At 38.0% G+C, this 17,234-nt stretch overlaps 1 protein-coding gene across 3 annotated transcripts in view; it reads right to left on the bottom strand.

Annotated features, from left to right (window-relative positions):
• Nucleotides 1-1,007: 1,007 nt before the first annotated feature.
• Nucleotides 1,008-17,234, bottom strand: part of RIPK2 (receptor interacting serine/threonine kinase 2) — a 43,655-nt gene continuing 27,428 nt past the window's right edge. Inside the window, exons 7-12 of one of the 3 annotated variants that reach the window (XM_045200452.2) lie at nt 10,197-10,282; nt 7,636-7,725; nt 6,554-6,647; nt 4,914-4,982; nt 3,974-4,351; nt 1,008-1,456 (exon numbers count right to left, since the gene is read on the bottom strand). In XM_045200452.2, the coding sequence (XP_045056387.2) occupies nt 4,014-4,351; nt 4,914-4,982; nt 6,554-6,647; nt 7,636-7,725; nt 10,197-10,282 (677 nt within the window). In that variant the 3' untranslated portion in view covers nt 1,008-1,456; nt 3,974-4,013. Of the gene's footprint in view, nt 1,457-1,493; nt 4,352-4,913; nt 4,983-6,553; nt 6,648-7,635; nt 7,726-10,196; nt 10,283-17,234 lie in introns of those variants that run through there. The other 2 variants (XM_053929742.2, XM_024566531.3) reach the window with 2 other exon arrangements.

The following is a 17,234-nucleotide window of genomic DNA, read 5'->3' as shown; positions in this document are numbered from 1 at the left end:
AGAGGCCCTGTGATTTTCAGCAATAGGAGGTTCGATTCCAGTATGACATACTGTAGGGGCTCAGGCTTCAGCAGATTCTCCCCAGTGGCACAGTGCCAACAAAGCCATCTTCGTCTTACTCCCTCAGCATCCATTACCATCAGGAACAGTACACACACACATACACAGCAGGTTAGGAGAGTTAAACTGATCATTTGGAATCCATGGACAGAGGACATATTAAAAAAAGGAGAGAGATGGCAAAAACAGCATAGTAAGAGTATTTTAGCTGACAGTGACATATCAATTCAACAATGACATGTGATGCTGATAAATGGGCTTTTAGTATATTGGTTATACAGCAGGAGATACCCCACTGTGCTGGTGAGACCTAACTAGACTGGAGTATCATGTCAGTGACAGGTACCATTCTGTACAGGAATACAGATCAATCCTCTTTAAACAGCCATTGAAGGAAAAGGGAATATTTTGAAGCATAAAAAAGAAATTACCAGGAACATGACAGTTACCTGGAAATACACAAAGTGCTGTCATATGCGCATGCGTGAGATTTACTGTTTACTCTGTCCCAAGGTTTGGATCCAGGAACAGTGGATACAAACTATAGGAAGTCGATTTTTAAAACAGCTTAGGAAAGATTACCTGGCAGGACTGTCTGGGGATGGGCAGTAGATCTGAATGGGCAGTAGATGCCCGTCATCAGAGGAAGTTTTTGCTTAATATCTGTAGCGTAGTGGAATTTGAGGCATATCCAATGTGTTACTATTCCTTTCTACCTAGAGAGTCATTAATTCTATGACATAAAATTTTAAATGATTAAGAACAAAATTGCAAGAGTAGAGGCAGTTAGAATAATTTTCCAGGAAATGGATTAGAAGAGACATGCAGGAGAAGTAAAGGAGTTTTGTTTTTGAAGGAAATCTTGACTGTTTGGGAGGATGAAATCATCCATTGGAGGGAGGGAGGGAGGGAGGGAGGGAGGGAGGGAGGGAGAGAGAGAGAGAGAGAGAGAGAGAGAGAGAGAGAGAGAGAGAGAGAGAGAGAATGCAAGAAATGGTTGGGGAACCAGGCTTTGTGAGGGATAGGAGGTGCAATTTTAGAGGAGAAACAAATTTCTGAAACTAATGAGATGCTTGTGAGAATGGCTAAACGTGAATGTTTACTGATTCTCCTGTTCTCCCAACTAGTCATAACTTTTCTGCATAAATTAGGAAACCAAGTATTTCACTGAGGGTGTAAGGGTGGGCAGAGGATGACTGACAAAGGAAGGAAATGAAAAGCAGCCCCACTGCTTGGCACTTCTGCTGGACCCCAGTCTTGTTGGTGGAACCTTCAGCAGTTAGTCTTCGTCTTGTCTTGTCATCATTCAAGTGTCTGTCCCTCTGAACTTCTTCCTTGAAGAGCTGAGTTGCAGATTCAAGCCTACTGGCCTGATTATCGTGGTTAAGTGATCTTTCTGAAAAACAAAACATAACCAAACTTGTTTAGGGAATTCAACTTGGATGCAAAAAAAATGTTAAATATTTTCATCAAACCTTGGTTCTGAGACTGTACATTCTGAAGACAAGGGCAACCAGACATAAGGAAAACACATTTGTGAACCTAAAGAGAAATTATTTTATGTACAATTATAGTATTTTTCAAAACAAGAGGTCTGGAACTTTTGCATGCATAATGGCCTGGAGGGTTTGTTACAAGAACTTCCTGGACCTCAAACCAGAGCCAGATTCGGAAGGTCTGAGGTGGCGCCACGGGTTTGCATTTCTAACACACCCCAGTGCTGCCACACCATGGCAGCACCTCTGTGGACTGCACTTCTGGCAGCACCATCCTAAAATACAGTGTGAAGAATGCAGTCCTCAGTGTTATCTAGTACTTCCTAGTTCAAACAGATCATTATAGATTATTTGGTCCTTTCCCAGAGTGAATGAATCTTAATTTGACATTCTCCTAGTACCACTATGATTATTATCACATTCAGGTACTACCTATATAATTTCATACTTCAAATTGTCTTTATTTGGATACTATAAAATGAAACTTTATTATAAATAGAAAACTAGTACTAATTGTTACATGTAGAAGGTCATTTTCAAACAAAATATAATTTAAAACAATGAAAAAATTCTTGCAAAGTATTATTTCTGAAGTTCTCATCCTGAAGTCTATTCTTTTTGTTAACAACGGGGGTTAAAATGTGACAGCGGTTGTGACATTCTCCTTTACTTAATTAGAAGGCTCGAGCAGGAACTGAAAAGAACTTCCTTACCACAGGACCCAAATGTCATTTATCACTGTGTCCTCTGTGTGCCACCCAATGTGGCCCACTGAACTACCACCTCTGCACCAAGCCCACTTGTCTTCTGACCGGTTATACTCAGCATACCCGGCCACACTTTCCCTTATACATCATTGTTACTGAACATGGCTGCAATGAAAACTGGCCGCTGGGATGGCAACAGTTCTACCAGAGATGAGGGTTGCTTGCAGATCCACCCAGATCTTCGATATTTCACCATAAGTTGCTATTCATGGATGACTATTCTGTCTCCCCATATTAAATTATGGGGACAAGTAGCTGGTATGCATGTATCATATGCATATAGACTGGTTGGAAGGCTGAGTTTTTAGATCTAGGAAGAATGGAAAACAAGGGGCAAATGGTCACTTTACCAATCAGATTACCACATCATCAAGCCAATATCAAGGCCTATTTGAAACCGTCAAGATTTAAAATAAATAAAATTTTATAATATGTAAAGAGAAAGGGGAAACTTCTCAAATTAAATCTTTATCCTAACACTTTAAAAAATAATAGTTATAACAGATAACCCGATACTTAGTTTCCATTTTCCATATTAATTTCCATATTTCTCAGAGCCATAGTAATGTGGCACTACAGGTTAATGTCAGCCTCAAAATGGAGATTAAAATACATATTTTATAATCTGAATAAAATGTTTAATTGCCTCAATGCCATCCAGTCATTTCTCCTCTTATTCATTTTTTCATACTGTGGGTATAGTGCTTGTTGAAAGTTTGTACTTTCAAATTTGTCCCATATCATACTTTTTGCTGACATGGCTAATATTATAAATATTTTCAGAAAAGGGCTATTATTCCTTGTGTATTTTTACTTTGAAATAACTCAACCAAGAAAGAACTCACATTATATCTTAAAGAAAAAAAAATGCCGCCTTGATATTATGCAGTTAAAAAGAATGCACCAGAGCTTTGTGTGGTACAGACATGATATTACTCAGTGCAGAAAGTGGGCTGCAGGATAAAGCTATAACAATGATAGTATGAAGCAAGGTCCTTTTCCAAATGATCAGGAAGAAGGGGACAGAAGAAAACACACATCACGCTGTTTACTCTGTGTGATTGGTTGAGGTCAGAAATGGAGGTAGAAACACATGTGGAAAGATGAACATTTTTCTTTATATACTTGGTATTGTTTTACCTATGAAACAATTTTTAAAAGAATTATTCAATAAATAACACACATAATTTTGAATAAAAATTATTCCAAAAAATTACATAATAAAATGTAATCTGGGGAGTTTAATACACACCCCTTGGGAGAGGATATGAAACTGGATGGCAGGGCTGTGCTCTCTCTGATGTAAGCATAAAGGGCACAACGCAAAAGCCAAACTGCATCTCAGATGAGTAATAAATAATCCACAAAGTGAACATGAAGATGGCTTCCATGAGAAATGCCTGAAAACTACAGACATCATTCGGTACAAAAAGCATATAATTATTACATTTAAAAATAGCTTCAATTAGCCAGATATGAAAGTTGAACTATGTAGCAAAATGCAAATTTTCTACTATATTAATTTAAAAAATACTGTAATATCATGTAGGAAACTAATATTTACCTGAAGGAGAAACTTCATTAAAGCTACCAATACTCACATGGATTTCATAACAACAGTCTGATCAGGGCAACATAAACACAAAATACCTTTTAATAAACTGACTTTCCTTCTTAAAAAAAGAGTCACCTATAAGCTTTTATTTTGAAATAAATTTAAAGATGGTGATTGAGAAGCTGGCAGTATTTCTGGATATGGCTGAAGACCCATCTGCTTGTTGTCCTTCAGCTTTTGTACTATAACTTTGGCAAATTCCTCTCCTTGGATGTCAGTGGTGTCCAGTAACTGTCTGACTTTTGCAGTCCTTGTGGGTTTGGTGCTGATGAGTTCATAGTCCTCCTTCATGATCAGGTCCCTGGACAGAAGGGCATCCAGTGACTGGTTAAGGCAGGCTTCAGTCATCTGGTTCACAATATCCTCCCTTTTACTCTGGATCCACTGCTGGGCCACTCCAGGCTGTGACCATTCTGTATAGAGCAGGGGTAACAATTAAAAGGTAAGGACAGATATGTAGTGAGAAGTAAAATGAGATGAAAAAAGAAATGATAAGGCATAAAACCCAATTTGCTATGATTGTGCTAATATGGAAAACTAGTATTTTGGGGGGATGCTGTTAATTTTTGGGAAACATTCAGACATTTGAGTTATCTCTTCCCATCCCCTCCCAGAAAAAAAGCACTGCCTTTTTATATACTATAAATCACAGGGGCAACACCATTTTTCAGGTTTTTTAAAAATATATAAAAGATACCTGAATATTTGTTAAATAAATGGAAATAACTTTGCCTTTACTAAGGTATCAGGTCACATCTCCTCTTAGCATCCCTGCCTAGAGTGATGCTCATGGCATACCATTGAGCCTGTGGTTACACATCAGCCTTCTTGTGTTCTGGGATTGGAAGTGCTTTATGACTTAAGAATGTATATGTTTATCATATTAAGGAAATAAAAGACAAAACACTGTATGGAAGATCTACTGAGCATGTAGTTGTGAGGTGAATGGTATCACAAGCACCTCATAGTATTTACCTGAATTTCCCTTGGCTGAGAGTGGATTTATTGCTAAAGAGCACAGGGCAGAGAAGTCCTGGGTTTTTCCTGAAAAACAACATCTTCATTAGGGTATAATATTCCTTAGCTATTCCTGTTAGATCAAGTATCAACATTTGGTCATACAGACGAGAGTACTCAAATATCTGTAATTTTTCATTGCTGTTAAAGCTGGCTCATAAACCTAATTCTGCAAGTACGTATTTTTTAGAACATATAAAAAGGTTTATACTGAATGTTTCTATCATGCTTCTGTTTGTGCTTGTTGCTCCTGTGTAAATTAAAAATCATGGAAAATCATTTCTTTACACCATCTCCTCTTTCTTCTTCCATGTCATCTTCCTCCTCCTGCAGTTTAAGTGTGTCTTCTAATTCTGTGCATGACATATGTGTCTACACTCTCCTTTGGTAATCCAATTCAGCCTCAGGGCCTCAGCTGTCACTTCTCTTCCCGAGTCTATGTAATTAAATTTTCTGGCTTCACAGAACCTCAGTCTCAGATTTTAAGCAGCCCACTGGACATCACCCACATATACATTGCTGAGTATCTCAGATTAAAAAAAACATGAAAAACTTAATTATTCATCTTAACTTTAAAATCTATTTCAGTTATCAACATCAGTGTTCTCCCAGTCACAGCTTTATTTTTCTCTGTTCCCTCCTACAAGTGAGAAGTTATGAAGTCCTATCAGAGTGTCCATATACCTTGCACACCTTCCTCCCTTCCTGATCAGGCAACCTAGTCTCTCAGCTGTGCTGCAGCAATAGACCAAGAGTCTCCTAACCGATCTCCCACCTTGTCTCCTTTTCCTTCCAAAATATCCTACAGACTCTGGCCTGGATGAATCTTCCTAAAACAAAAGATTTCATCATGTCATACCCTTGCTCAAAAATTTGCACTAGTTGCCTCCTACCCTAGGGAAAGCCCAGAGAGTGCAGCCGGTGTTGGACACCCTACTGACCTTTGCTCCTCTCCTTCATTCCCTCTTCAGATAATCCCAACTACTCACTGTTCTGTGTTTTCTTGCTGCTGAGCCTCTATGCTGTTCCTGTGCCTGGAATGCCCATCCTTTATAGGTCAAATTTATAGGTCAAATCATCAGCCAGAAATAGTTCTTCATGATGACCACATGGTATAGCAGAGTAACATGAAAATATTTATCAAAGACCTGGCTTCAAGTCTTGGATTTGTCAGCTACTAACCATGTGATCCAGAAGTCTTGATCTTAAAAATCTGTAAAATGAGGAAAGTCTCCCTCACAAGGTTGTTGTGAAAGTACTTGTAAAAATGCTACTCTCCTACTGAAATACTACAGTTCTGTGTCCAACTCCCTGTTACCTCACTTTCTATCTCACACTGTGGATACTTAGACACATTGTTCCTTCTTCTTACAAGAGATTTTTAAATATTTTTCTATAATGTCTAACATCATGTCTTTGATACTTAAGTGTATCTATTGAATATCCGTAGAACATCTATACTCTCTGTCCCTTTGTAAAAATGAGATGAATGCAAGTGAAAGACATGTGTCATACAAACCATGATGGTTTGCCAAGAATATCATCTTGAAAGAAAACAGAAAATTTGTAAATCATACTGACTAAAAAAATTTACATACTATATAAAAAATCATTGTCTTGAGGAGCTGACAGGGACTTTGAGGTTCCGGGAGAAGCACTATGTTTATGAAGCTGAGAGGATCCACATGATTCCTAAAGTAAAGAGGGGATAAACAACTCAGGTTAATGAAAAGCCATTTTAAAAGTTATCCAGCTTTAATTTCTAAATAGTTCTTGCATTTGGGTTACTATAAACAAAGAATCAAAATCACTACAGATTATACCTTACAAAAGTAAAGACACATATATCAAATAAACAAAAAAACTTGATTTTATCAACTCACATGGGGGATACAATAACTAAATGCATTAAAAATCATTAGTTTTTCAGTATTTGCTATATGACCTCAGAGGCTTTGTACAGTTGATGAGAAATTTGAAATCTGTAACTCTGGTTACCTACTGATTCAGAGCAAATGCCCACTCTCAATGTATCAGATTCCTTCCACATGAAGGGGCCCATGGAGAAGTGGGAGAGAGCTCGACCTACTCCTAGCTCTGTCATGGAGTTATGAACTCACCTTCTACAAGGCCTTTCAGCCCTCTGGCTCTCTTGGTTGTCCTTCTGTGATCTCTGTACTATCTAAAAATGTGCATGTATGGGCTCAGAGATCCAATGAGATAGTGTATGTAAAGGTGATTCAGAGACCATGTAGAGTGTTTTATGGTTCATTTTGAAGCTATTTTCTGAATCTGTAAAGTGAACATACATATTCTTAAATGAAATGATCAATATGAAGTAAGCCTGCATGAATGTGCCTGAAGAAGTCTTTTTTTGTGGATAGCCACACAAATGGCATTTTTCTTTTATTAATAACCATAAGAGGAAAGGGCAGGCAGGCATAACTGTAGTGGCAGAACTGTAGTCAATAGAGCACTATAGTCAGTGCCAAATGAGGAAGAACTGTGCTCGGTGGGGACAACTCAAAGAAGCAGCACTGCAGTTCCAGTGGGGACTTCCCGGGCTACCTGACAGACCCTATAACCTCCCCGTCTAGCTTCCTGAATACAAAAGAAGGAATGAGAGTAAAGGACTTTGCATATTCTCACAGTTTGAGTTTATAACAATTTTTTTTTTTACCTCTTGTGGAGCACGATTTAGAGGTATGTTCAGAGATGACTCTGTTTTCTTCTTGTCACATAAGTGAACAGTATTTGAAGCACTCTGCAACTGGAATGAATATATACATATATATATATATGTACTTTAATTGGAGGTGATTAATAAATTATATGAGTAAAACATTCAAACAAAGCAACTCACGCTAAATGGTGATCTTTGTTTTCAGAAATTTCTTTATGAAAAATCTTATTAAATTTGTATTCTACTTTTGGCCCCGCTGTTTGCTAGCTGTGTGTGGTGTTATATCACTCACTTCTATGTACCTTGTTATCTCACCTATACAATGAAGATAATATTCTTGCCCTACCAGTTTTACAGAACTGATATAAGGATTTTTTTCAATTAAAAAATAACTACAACCACTGAGTGAAAACAATACTGCAAGTTAAAAAATAATGATGAAAATAATGCTATCATTAAATGATATTCAGGTATTTGAAAATATATATTCAATACTTCAATTATTTAAAAACTCAAAATTTCTTTTTTTCTTAAAGTTTTTATTTATTTATTTTTAGAGAGAGGGGAAGGGAAGGATAGTGAGGGAGAGAAACATCAATGTGTGGTTGCCTTTTGCATGCCCACTACTGGGGACCTGGCCCACAATCCAGGCATGTGCCCTGACTGGGAATCGAACCCACAATGCTTTGGTTCACAGTCCAAGCATTCAATCCACTGGGCCACACCAGCCAGGGCTAAAAAGTCAAAATTTCTTTTAAAATTAAGTTTTAAGTATAGATCCTAATGTGAAAGTTGTTTGGGGACAAAAGGGAACTGGAATGGTTCTCTTCTATTTTAAAACCAAGAAAACAGACCCTTCTTTCAACCTCTGCTTAGAAGAGAAAGTTATGAAGAAAGAAAAGGGAACTGAAAAATAAAGCAAAAAGAAATGTTATCGGAAGTTTTTATCTAGATACTAAGTAGGAAAATTGTAATGTTCTGGAAAAGACTATACCTACTCAGACGTAGTAAGTCAGTGAAAATTTATCAAAAGAAATAACATAGTTCATCTTTAGTTCCTTAAAAAACTCAGGTACTAACTAGTACTATCACTGTCAATTTTTAGTTCAGTTAAGGGTAGCTGTTACCTTTATGTGTGTCCCTTCTAAACCAAAGGTTATGTCAGTCCACCCAGCAAATTGCAAGAGGCCAGGAGCAATGTCACTTGGTGATAAGTAAATAATTCAAGAGTTTGGATCATAAGTAATGATTTTTATTGTCATATTTCAAATGCAATATAATGAAACCCAGCAAGTGCTAAACTATGCTTACTCCATCCCTAAAGGACTATAGTTGCTTTTTAAATACCTTTTGATAATGTTAATAAAACCCTGTAGTATTAGGTCTGTTCAGTTCTTCTAATCTGCAAGAGCCAGTGTAAGTGAATAAGGCACCTGTTTTAGATCCATATCAACTGCTACTTTGGTCTATGCAACATCAAGTGAGGACAACTAAAAAAAAAACAATTTAAAAATACACATTTTGGCCTCAATATTTAGTAAAAATCCTGAAGCTTAACTTAAATCTCAGAAAAGCCCTAGAACACTGGACAAAGAGAAGTGTGAAAACCCAGACATCTATTACTCTGAATATACTAAAACTTTAGGGAAGTAAATGTAGATTTAAAAAAACCTCTAGTTGATTTAGGGAATTCATTGTAAACACTGGCACTTATTACATATTACTTTTAAATTTAATATATGGGAGTCCTGGAAATATCTTTGAAATTTGGAAGTGGCCAATTTGAATGAAGTGGAGGTGCTCTTAGGTGAAAGAAGAATAGTACTTACAGTCTCTCGTAAACTCTCCCACCCTATAGGGAATGTATAGGGTGTGGCATGGTGAATGTAGCTCAGCCCCTGATTTGGAAAACCGATGGGGAACGAGTCAGCACACAGGAGCTGAGCCCATGGACTGGTTTTCCCATGGGGAATTAGGCCTGCATTGTACCTAGGCTGCTATGAGGCTTGCTTTTTGCTAAAACTCCCTCACCCTGAATTGAGGCAGCAAATATTTACTGCCTATCTTTAAAGTAACTTCCTAAAATCTATGCTAAACCTCCCAAGGATGGAGTGTAATCAGTTCAACCGCTTTTTCCTTTGCATTTGCAAATATCCTTTTTCTTTGAAGTAATTAGCAACTTCTTCTCCTTTGTTATCTGTAAAAGGTAATCACCTAAACCGAACCTGTGCATAGTAAATGAGGACCATCCTCAATGTAATGTACCCAGAAAAGCAATAAAAGCCTGTCCAGCCAGGGGTCGGGGCACTCTCTCACTCGGAGAGTGGCCATGCTGTCCCTTTTTCTCCACAGGACTTCTGTAGTCTGTGTCAATTTATTTTTTGCAGCCACAACACATAGACCCTGCTGGCCGGGTCTGCATCACCACCCCAATACTGTTGCCCATACCTGTGAAAAGTATACAGGGTAAGAACTATAAACTAAACTAAAAATTTTCATGACTAATATGTAATTATTTAAAGTCTGATTTCCAAGACTTCATTTAGCAATGGATTTACCTTTGTTTTCTTTAGTTGCATAATAGCTTCAAGAAAACTTATCTCTTCAAATGTCCTCAGAACTGGTTCGAGTTCTATTAAACATTCTAAAAAAGAAAAAAAAAATCAGAGTTCAGATTGCATATAAGCATTAAGTTGAACAGTATAAATACTAATATTTAATTGATAAGACCTTAAGTCAGTTTTTCCCCAAACTGATGACAATCAACTGTCTTAACAGCCTTTATTATAGGCCTAGAGACATCATATCTACATCGTACAGAAAAATAAACTAAAAGTGGATTAAAGACTTAAATGTGAGACCTGAAATCACAAAACTCCTAGAAGAAAACAGGCCATAAACTATTTGATATCAGTTTTAGTAATATTTTCTTAGTATGTCTCCTCAAACAAGGGCAACAAAAGCAAAAATAAACAGGTTGGACTACAACAAACTAAAAAGCTTCTACACAGCAAAGAAAACCACCAACAAAACAAAAAGACAAACAACCGAATGGGGAAAGATATTTGTAAATGATACATCCAATAAGGGGTTAATATCCCCAAAAATATAAGGAACTCACACAGCTTAATACCAGAAATAAACAAACAGACAATCTAATTGAAAAAAATGGGCAGAATAGCTGAATATACACTTCTCCAAAAAGTATATACAGATGGCCAATAGTCATATAAAAAGATGCTAGACATCACTAATAATCAGAAAGATAAAAATTAAAACCACAAAGAGCTACCACCTCACACTGCCAGAATGGCTACCATCAATAAATCAACAAACAACAAATGCTGGGGAGGATGTGGAGAAAAGGGAACCCTAGTGTAATGTTGGTGGGAATACAGATTGGTACAGCCACTGTGGAAAACAGTATGAAGATTCCAAAAAAAGCTAAAAATGGAACTGCCTTATGGCCCAGCAATTCCATTTCTAAAACTATATCCAAAGAAAACAAAAAAACTAATTTGAAAAGATCTGTGCACACCTATAGTCATGGCAGCATTATTTACAATGGCTAAGATAAGGAAGCAACCTAAGTGTCCATCAGTAGATGAATGGATAAAGATGTGGTACATATACAATGGAATATTACTCAACCACATAATGCATGAAATCCTGCCATTAGAGATAACATGGATGGATACAGAGTGTATTATGCTAAGTGAAATAAGACAGAGAACAGACAAATACCATATGACTTAATTTATATGTGGAATCTAAAAACAAAACAAAACACTTCTGGCCAAGATGGAGGTGTAGGTAGATACACTGTGCTTCCTCGTACAACCAAAAGAAGGACAACAATAATTAAAAACAAAAACAACCAGGGGACTTCTGGCCAAGATGGAGGTGCAGGTAAACACACTGTGCTTCCTTGCACAACCAAAAGAAGGACAACAACAAATTTAAATACAAAAAATTAACCAGAACTGACAGAAAATCGAACTGTATGGAAAAGTCTGACAACCAAGGAGTTAAAGAAGAAACATTCATCCACACCGGTAAGAGGGGCAGAGATGGACAGCCGGGGTGAAAAGGACTTGCGGCAAGGTAGCCTCTGGAAGACCAGGGCGTGCAAGGCAGTGGCTGGTAGAGCAGGCAAGGGGTGGTGGATGGCGGAGTGGGCAGTCCCACTTTTGAGTGCACATAAACTGGAAGGAACAACTAGGGAGCAAGACAGACCATATAACCCAGAATTCCATTACGGGGAAATAAAGCTTCAAAACCTCTGACTGAAAAAACCTGATGGCTGAGGTGGTGGGAGAAACACACAGCCTCACAGGAGAGTTTGTTGAAGGGAACCACAAGGTCCTAGAACACACACAAAACCACTCACGCGGGAATTAGCACCAGAAGGGCTCAATTTGCTTGTGGGTAGCAGCGGGAGTGACTGAAAGCCCTGGCGGAGAGCAGAGCAAGCGGCATTGTTCCCTCTTGGACCCTTCCCACACATACAGCATCACAAAGCAGCAACATGGGTTGCCCTGCCCTGGTGAACATCTAAGACTCCACCCCTTAGTATGTAACAGGCACGCTGAGACAAAAAAATATGGCTCAAATGAAAGAACAGATCAAAGCTCCAGAAAAAATACAACTAAGTGAAAAAGAGATAGCCAACCTATCAAATGCGGAGTTCAAAACACTGGTAATCAGGATGCTCACAGAATTGGTTGGGTATGGTCACAAAATAGAGGGAAAAGTGAAGGCTATGAAAAGTGAAATAAAGGGAAATGTATAGGGAACCAACAGTGACAGGAAGGAAACTGGGACTCAAATCAACAGTTTGGACTAGAAGTAAGAAATAAACATTCAAACAGAACAGAATGAAGAAACAAGAATTCAAAAAAATGAGGAGAGGCTTAGGAACTTCTGGGTCAACTTTAAACATTCCAACATCTGAATCACAGCAGGGCCTGAAGCAGAAAAGGAAGAGCAAGAAATTGAAAACTTATTTGAAAAAATAATGAAGGAGAACTTCACCAATCTGGTAAAGGAGATAGACTCCCAGGAAGTCAAGGAAGAGAGTCCCAAAGAAGTTGGACCCAAGGAAGCACACACCAAGGCATATCATAATTCCATTACCCAAGATGAAAGATAAGGAAAGAATCTTAAAAGCAGCAAGATAAAAGGAGACAGTTACCTACAAGGGGTTCCTAGAAGACTATCAGCTGCTTTCTCAAAAGAAACCTTGCAGGCAAGAAGGGGCTGGAAAGAAGCATTCAATTTCATGAAAACCAAGGACCTACATCCAAGATTACTCTATCCAGTAAAGCTATCGTTTAGAATGGGAGGGCAGATAAAGTGATTCCCAGGTAAGGTCAAGTTAAAGGAATTCATCATCACCAAGCCCTTATTATATGAAATGTTAAAGGGACTTATCTAAGAAAAAGAAGATAAAAAATATAAATAGTAAAATGACAACAAACTCAGAAGTATTAACTGAACCTAAAAACAAAACAAAACAAAACAAAAATGAACTAAGCAAACAACTAACACAGAAACAGAATCACAGAAATGGAGATCACATGGAGGGTTAAGCAGCAAGGGAGTGGGTGGGGGAAAAAGGTACAGGGAATAAGTAGCATAAATGGTAGGTAGAAAATAGGGGGAGGTTAAGAATAGTATAGGATGTGTAGAAGCCTAAGAACTTGTATGTATGATCCATGGACATGAACTAAAGGGGGCGGATGCAGGTGGGAAGTGGTGTGCAGTGCGGAGGGGAATAAAGGGGGGAAAATGGGACAACTATAATAGCATAATCAAATAAATATATTTTCAAAAAATAAAAGATAAAAACAAAATACAACAGAAACAGACCCAGAGGACAAACTGATGGTTATAAGAGGGGAGGGGAGTAGGGGGATGGAAAAAAAAAAGATAGACATATAGATCAATGGAATAGAAACAGAATAGAGAGTCTAAAATTAAACCCTTACATTTATGGTCATTTGCTTTTTTGGACAAAATTACAAAGGCAATTTAATGGGGGAAGGTAGAGTCCTTTGAACAAATGGTGCTAGGACAGTTGGATAGACACAGGGAAACAGATAAATTTAAATCTTACCTTCATACTGTATGTAGAATTAACCTGAAATGGATCATGCAGGTAAATGTAAACATAGGAGAAAATCTTCATGACCCTGTTAGGCAAATAATTCTTATATATGACATAAAAAACAGGATCCATAAAAAAACCTGATCATTGAACTTCAAAATATTGAAAACTTTTATACTTCAAAAGACACTATTAAGAAAAATGAGAAGACTAGCCACAGACTGAGAGAACATTGTAGCATATCATATATCTGCTAAAGGACTTGTATCTAGAATACACAAGAACTCTGGACAACTTATTAAGACAAAGTACCCAATTTAAAAATGGGCAAAGAATTAGATTTCACTAAAGGAGATAAATAGATAAAAAGCACATGAAAGTATATTTAACATCATCAGACATTAGGACATGCAAACTAAAACTACAATGAGATATCTTTCCATACCTCTAAAATATAAGAGGGGGACAATAAACCCTGGAATTTATTTATAAAAAATTGTGTATTTATTCATACATGTTTAAACTTCAGTTTCCCTCCAGGTACTCTCCATTCAATGCAATACTTCTATGAAGACTTTTTTTCCACTGCTCAAAACAGTTTTTGAACTCCTTGATTTTGATGCCTTTTAGTGCTTCAACTGTTTTTTTGTTTCACCTCTTCCACATGGGCAAAATATTTCCCTTTGAGGACTTTTTTCATCAAGGAAAAAAAAAGTTGCTCAGGGTGAGATTGGGTGAATAGGGAGGGTGGGGGCAGTGTGGCCATGCAAATTTTGGTGAAAAACAGCTAAATAATCAGCACAGTGTGGGCAGGAGTGCTCATAAATCACCCATCATAAAATGGGCAAATGCGTCTTCAAAAAATATTCACTGAAGCCAAATGCAGCTTCTCACAACAATGCCAGCTGGTCCACTGATACAGATGGGTTCCTAGAACACTCACCTATTGGGGAAGCCTGTAGTACAAGGGGCCTGCCCTCCAGAAGATAATTCTGGTTTTTTGGGGTCCCCCTTCATAGCTATTATTAAAAAGACAGGCAGTAGCAAGTATTGACAGTGGTGCAGAGAAACTGAAAACCTCATCCATTAATGGTGGAAATGCACATGATGCAGCCATTATGGAAAACAGTTTGGCAGTTTTTTTAAAAAATGGAAGATAAATTTACCATACAACCGAGTAATTCTACTCATAGGTAGTTACCTAAGAGAAATGAAACATGTTCACACAAAGACTGGCATATGAATAGTCATAGCAGCATTATTCATAATAGCCAACAAGTAGAAACAATCATAATTACTACTATTACTACAATAACAAATGAACTTGTTGCTCAAGGGAGGGGCCAGTGCTCCAGGTATCAAAACAAGTGCACTAATACATAGGTGGTATATAAAGTTATAGTCTGGACTGCAACACGTGGGGAGAGTATAGACAGCAAGGAGTCAATGACCCATAATAGAGTTCTGGGGTTTTCAGGCAGTTAGAAATTGAGCAGAGGAAGATAAAATATTGAGGAAGAGACAACAGTAGTCTCTTGTGCCTTGGGAGCCACCAGATGGAATGTTTTAGGAGTTTTACTTTGGAGACATAAAAATGTCAAGGTGATCATCTAAGATAGCAATTCTCAAGCCTTTAGGACTCAGGGCTTGTCAAAATTATTGAGTAACCCAAAGAGCTTTTGTATGTGTGGTTCATATTTACTGATATTTAGTATATTAGAAATTAAAATGGAGAAATTTAAAACAAGAGTATATAAGAGCACATTGCACTATGTATTATAGCAATGATACCATCATGCCTCATTTAGCCTTTGCAAAAACAACCACTACAGGCTCTTGAAAGGATGAGAGTAAAAAAGGAATATAGTTCTAGTATTTATTATTTTGAAAACCATTTTGGTTTTGTGAACCCCTATAAGAATCTCAGGAACCACCCCCCCGCCGCCTTCCCCTGGCAGGAGTCCCTCACCACACCTTAAGAACAGCTGGTATGTCAGAATGGAATAGTAAATATATTTAAGAAGCATTGTTTAGGGCCCAGTTTGGGCCATTGATTTAAAAAGAAACTAGGAAGTTCTACTGTGGTCACGATGGAGTAACAGGGATAAATTTACTCTCTTGCCTGAAGAAACCAAAAAAGCCAGACAAATATACAAAACAATGAGTGGTTTTCAAGACAGCGGCTATCACGTAACAAAGGACAGTGACCTGAGAAATGAGAAACAGATGCAGTGAGCCTTAGGATTGCCAGGCTTACTGCCCTGAGAGAAGGATGTGCATGAGGTGGAGCCTGGGGACATTGAGTTCAGGAGACTGTCAAACAAGGCAGACTGTGTTAACAGGACGGAGTACCAGAGAGGAGAGGTACTCTGGAGTTGTTGCATAGACAACTCCAGAGTGTGTGGAGGATTCTCAAGTACTCAGAGTCCTGACCAATGCAGGTGGAGAAGTCAGTAGGCTAGATGCTCTAGTCTTCAGGCAATAGCAGGGAAAACCCAGAAGGTGTACAGAGGAAGTATTGCCTAGTGCATGGTCTGCAGAAGAGCTAGAACTTTCAGGAAATGGAGAAGAAATTACTATTTGGAAGTGGCACTGGGGACACAGGAGGTAGTAACCTTCCACACAGTTCTGGAAAATAAGAGACAAAATGTGAACCCATTATTTTAGCAAATTTTGATTTTTTTAATATAACACTGATGAGTCCTGAATACAAGTTTTGAATGGAAAATATATTTCATTTTTTAGTTGTAATGAATATTCCCAGTCTGTGGCTTGTCTTTTTATTTTTTAATACATCTTTGAAATGCAAAAAATGTCAGTTTCTGTGAAGTCCAAATATCAATTCTTTTATGGATCTTGTATTGGATGTCATATCCCAGAACTCTGCCTAATCCAAGGTCATGAAATTTTCCCGTCTGCATTTAGGTGATGATCCATTCTTCCCCCTGAAGTAAATCTTAATTCTGTCTAATTTTTCTGTCTCTAGGATTACCATGCCAATTAGGAAGGTCTCCTGGCTGGTCTCTGCCTCCATTCCACACAGCAGGAAGAGTGACTTCTAAACTCACATTAGATCAGCTCATTTCCTGTGAGACATGCTTCCATGGTGTCCCACTGTACTGGGAGCAAATATCTAGCCTTTTCATGATAGCAGCCTCTCCTTCCCTCCGCGCATCATTGCCTTTCCAGCTCACTGTATTCCAGCCACTCAGGCCTCTTTTGTTCCTCTCGAATACAAATTTTCCTCTTCCACCTGAATGCTTTGCCTTGGCTGTTTTCTCTGCCTGAAATACCTGCCTTTAGCTGTAGAAAGCTGCCTCCTTCCAAGCTGTGGATTTCACTTTAAACATTTGTTCCTAGGTAAAAGGGTTTCCTTCCCTCCCATTACTATTGTTACCTTGCTTATTTCCTTATAGGACTCCCACAATTTACAGCTTGTTTATTTATTTGTTTTTTTCTCTGTTCTCTCAACTAGGATGTGAGACAC

Source organism: Desmodus rotundus, chromosome 8 (genome assembly GCF_022682495.2).
Source record: "Desmodus rotundus isolate HL8 chromosome 8, HLdesRot8A.1, whole genome shotgun sequence".
Classification (NCBI taxonomy): domain Eukaryota; kingdom Metazoa; phylum Chordata; class Mammalia; order Chiroptera; family Phyllostomidae; genus Desmodus; species Desmodus rotundus.
The sequence above is the reverse complement of the archived record's forward strand: the minus strand, read 5'-3'. Positions and strand labels throughout refer to the sequence as shown.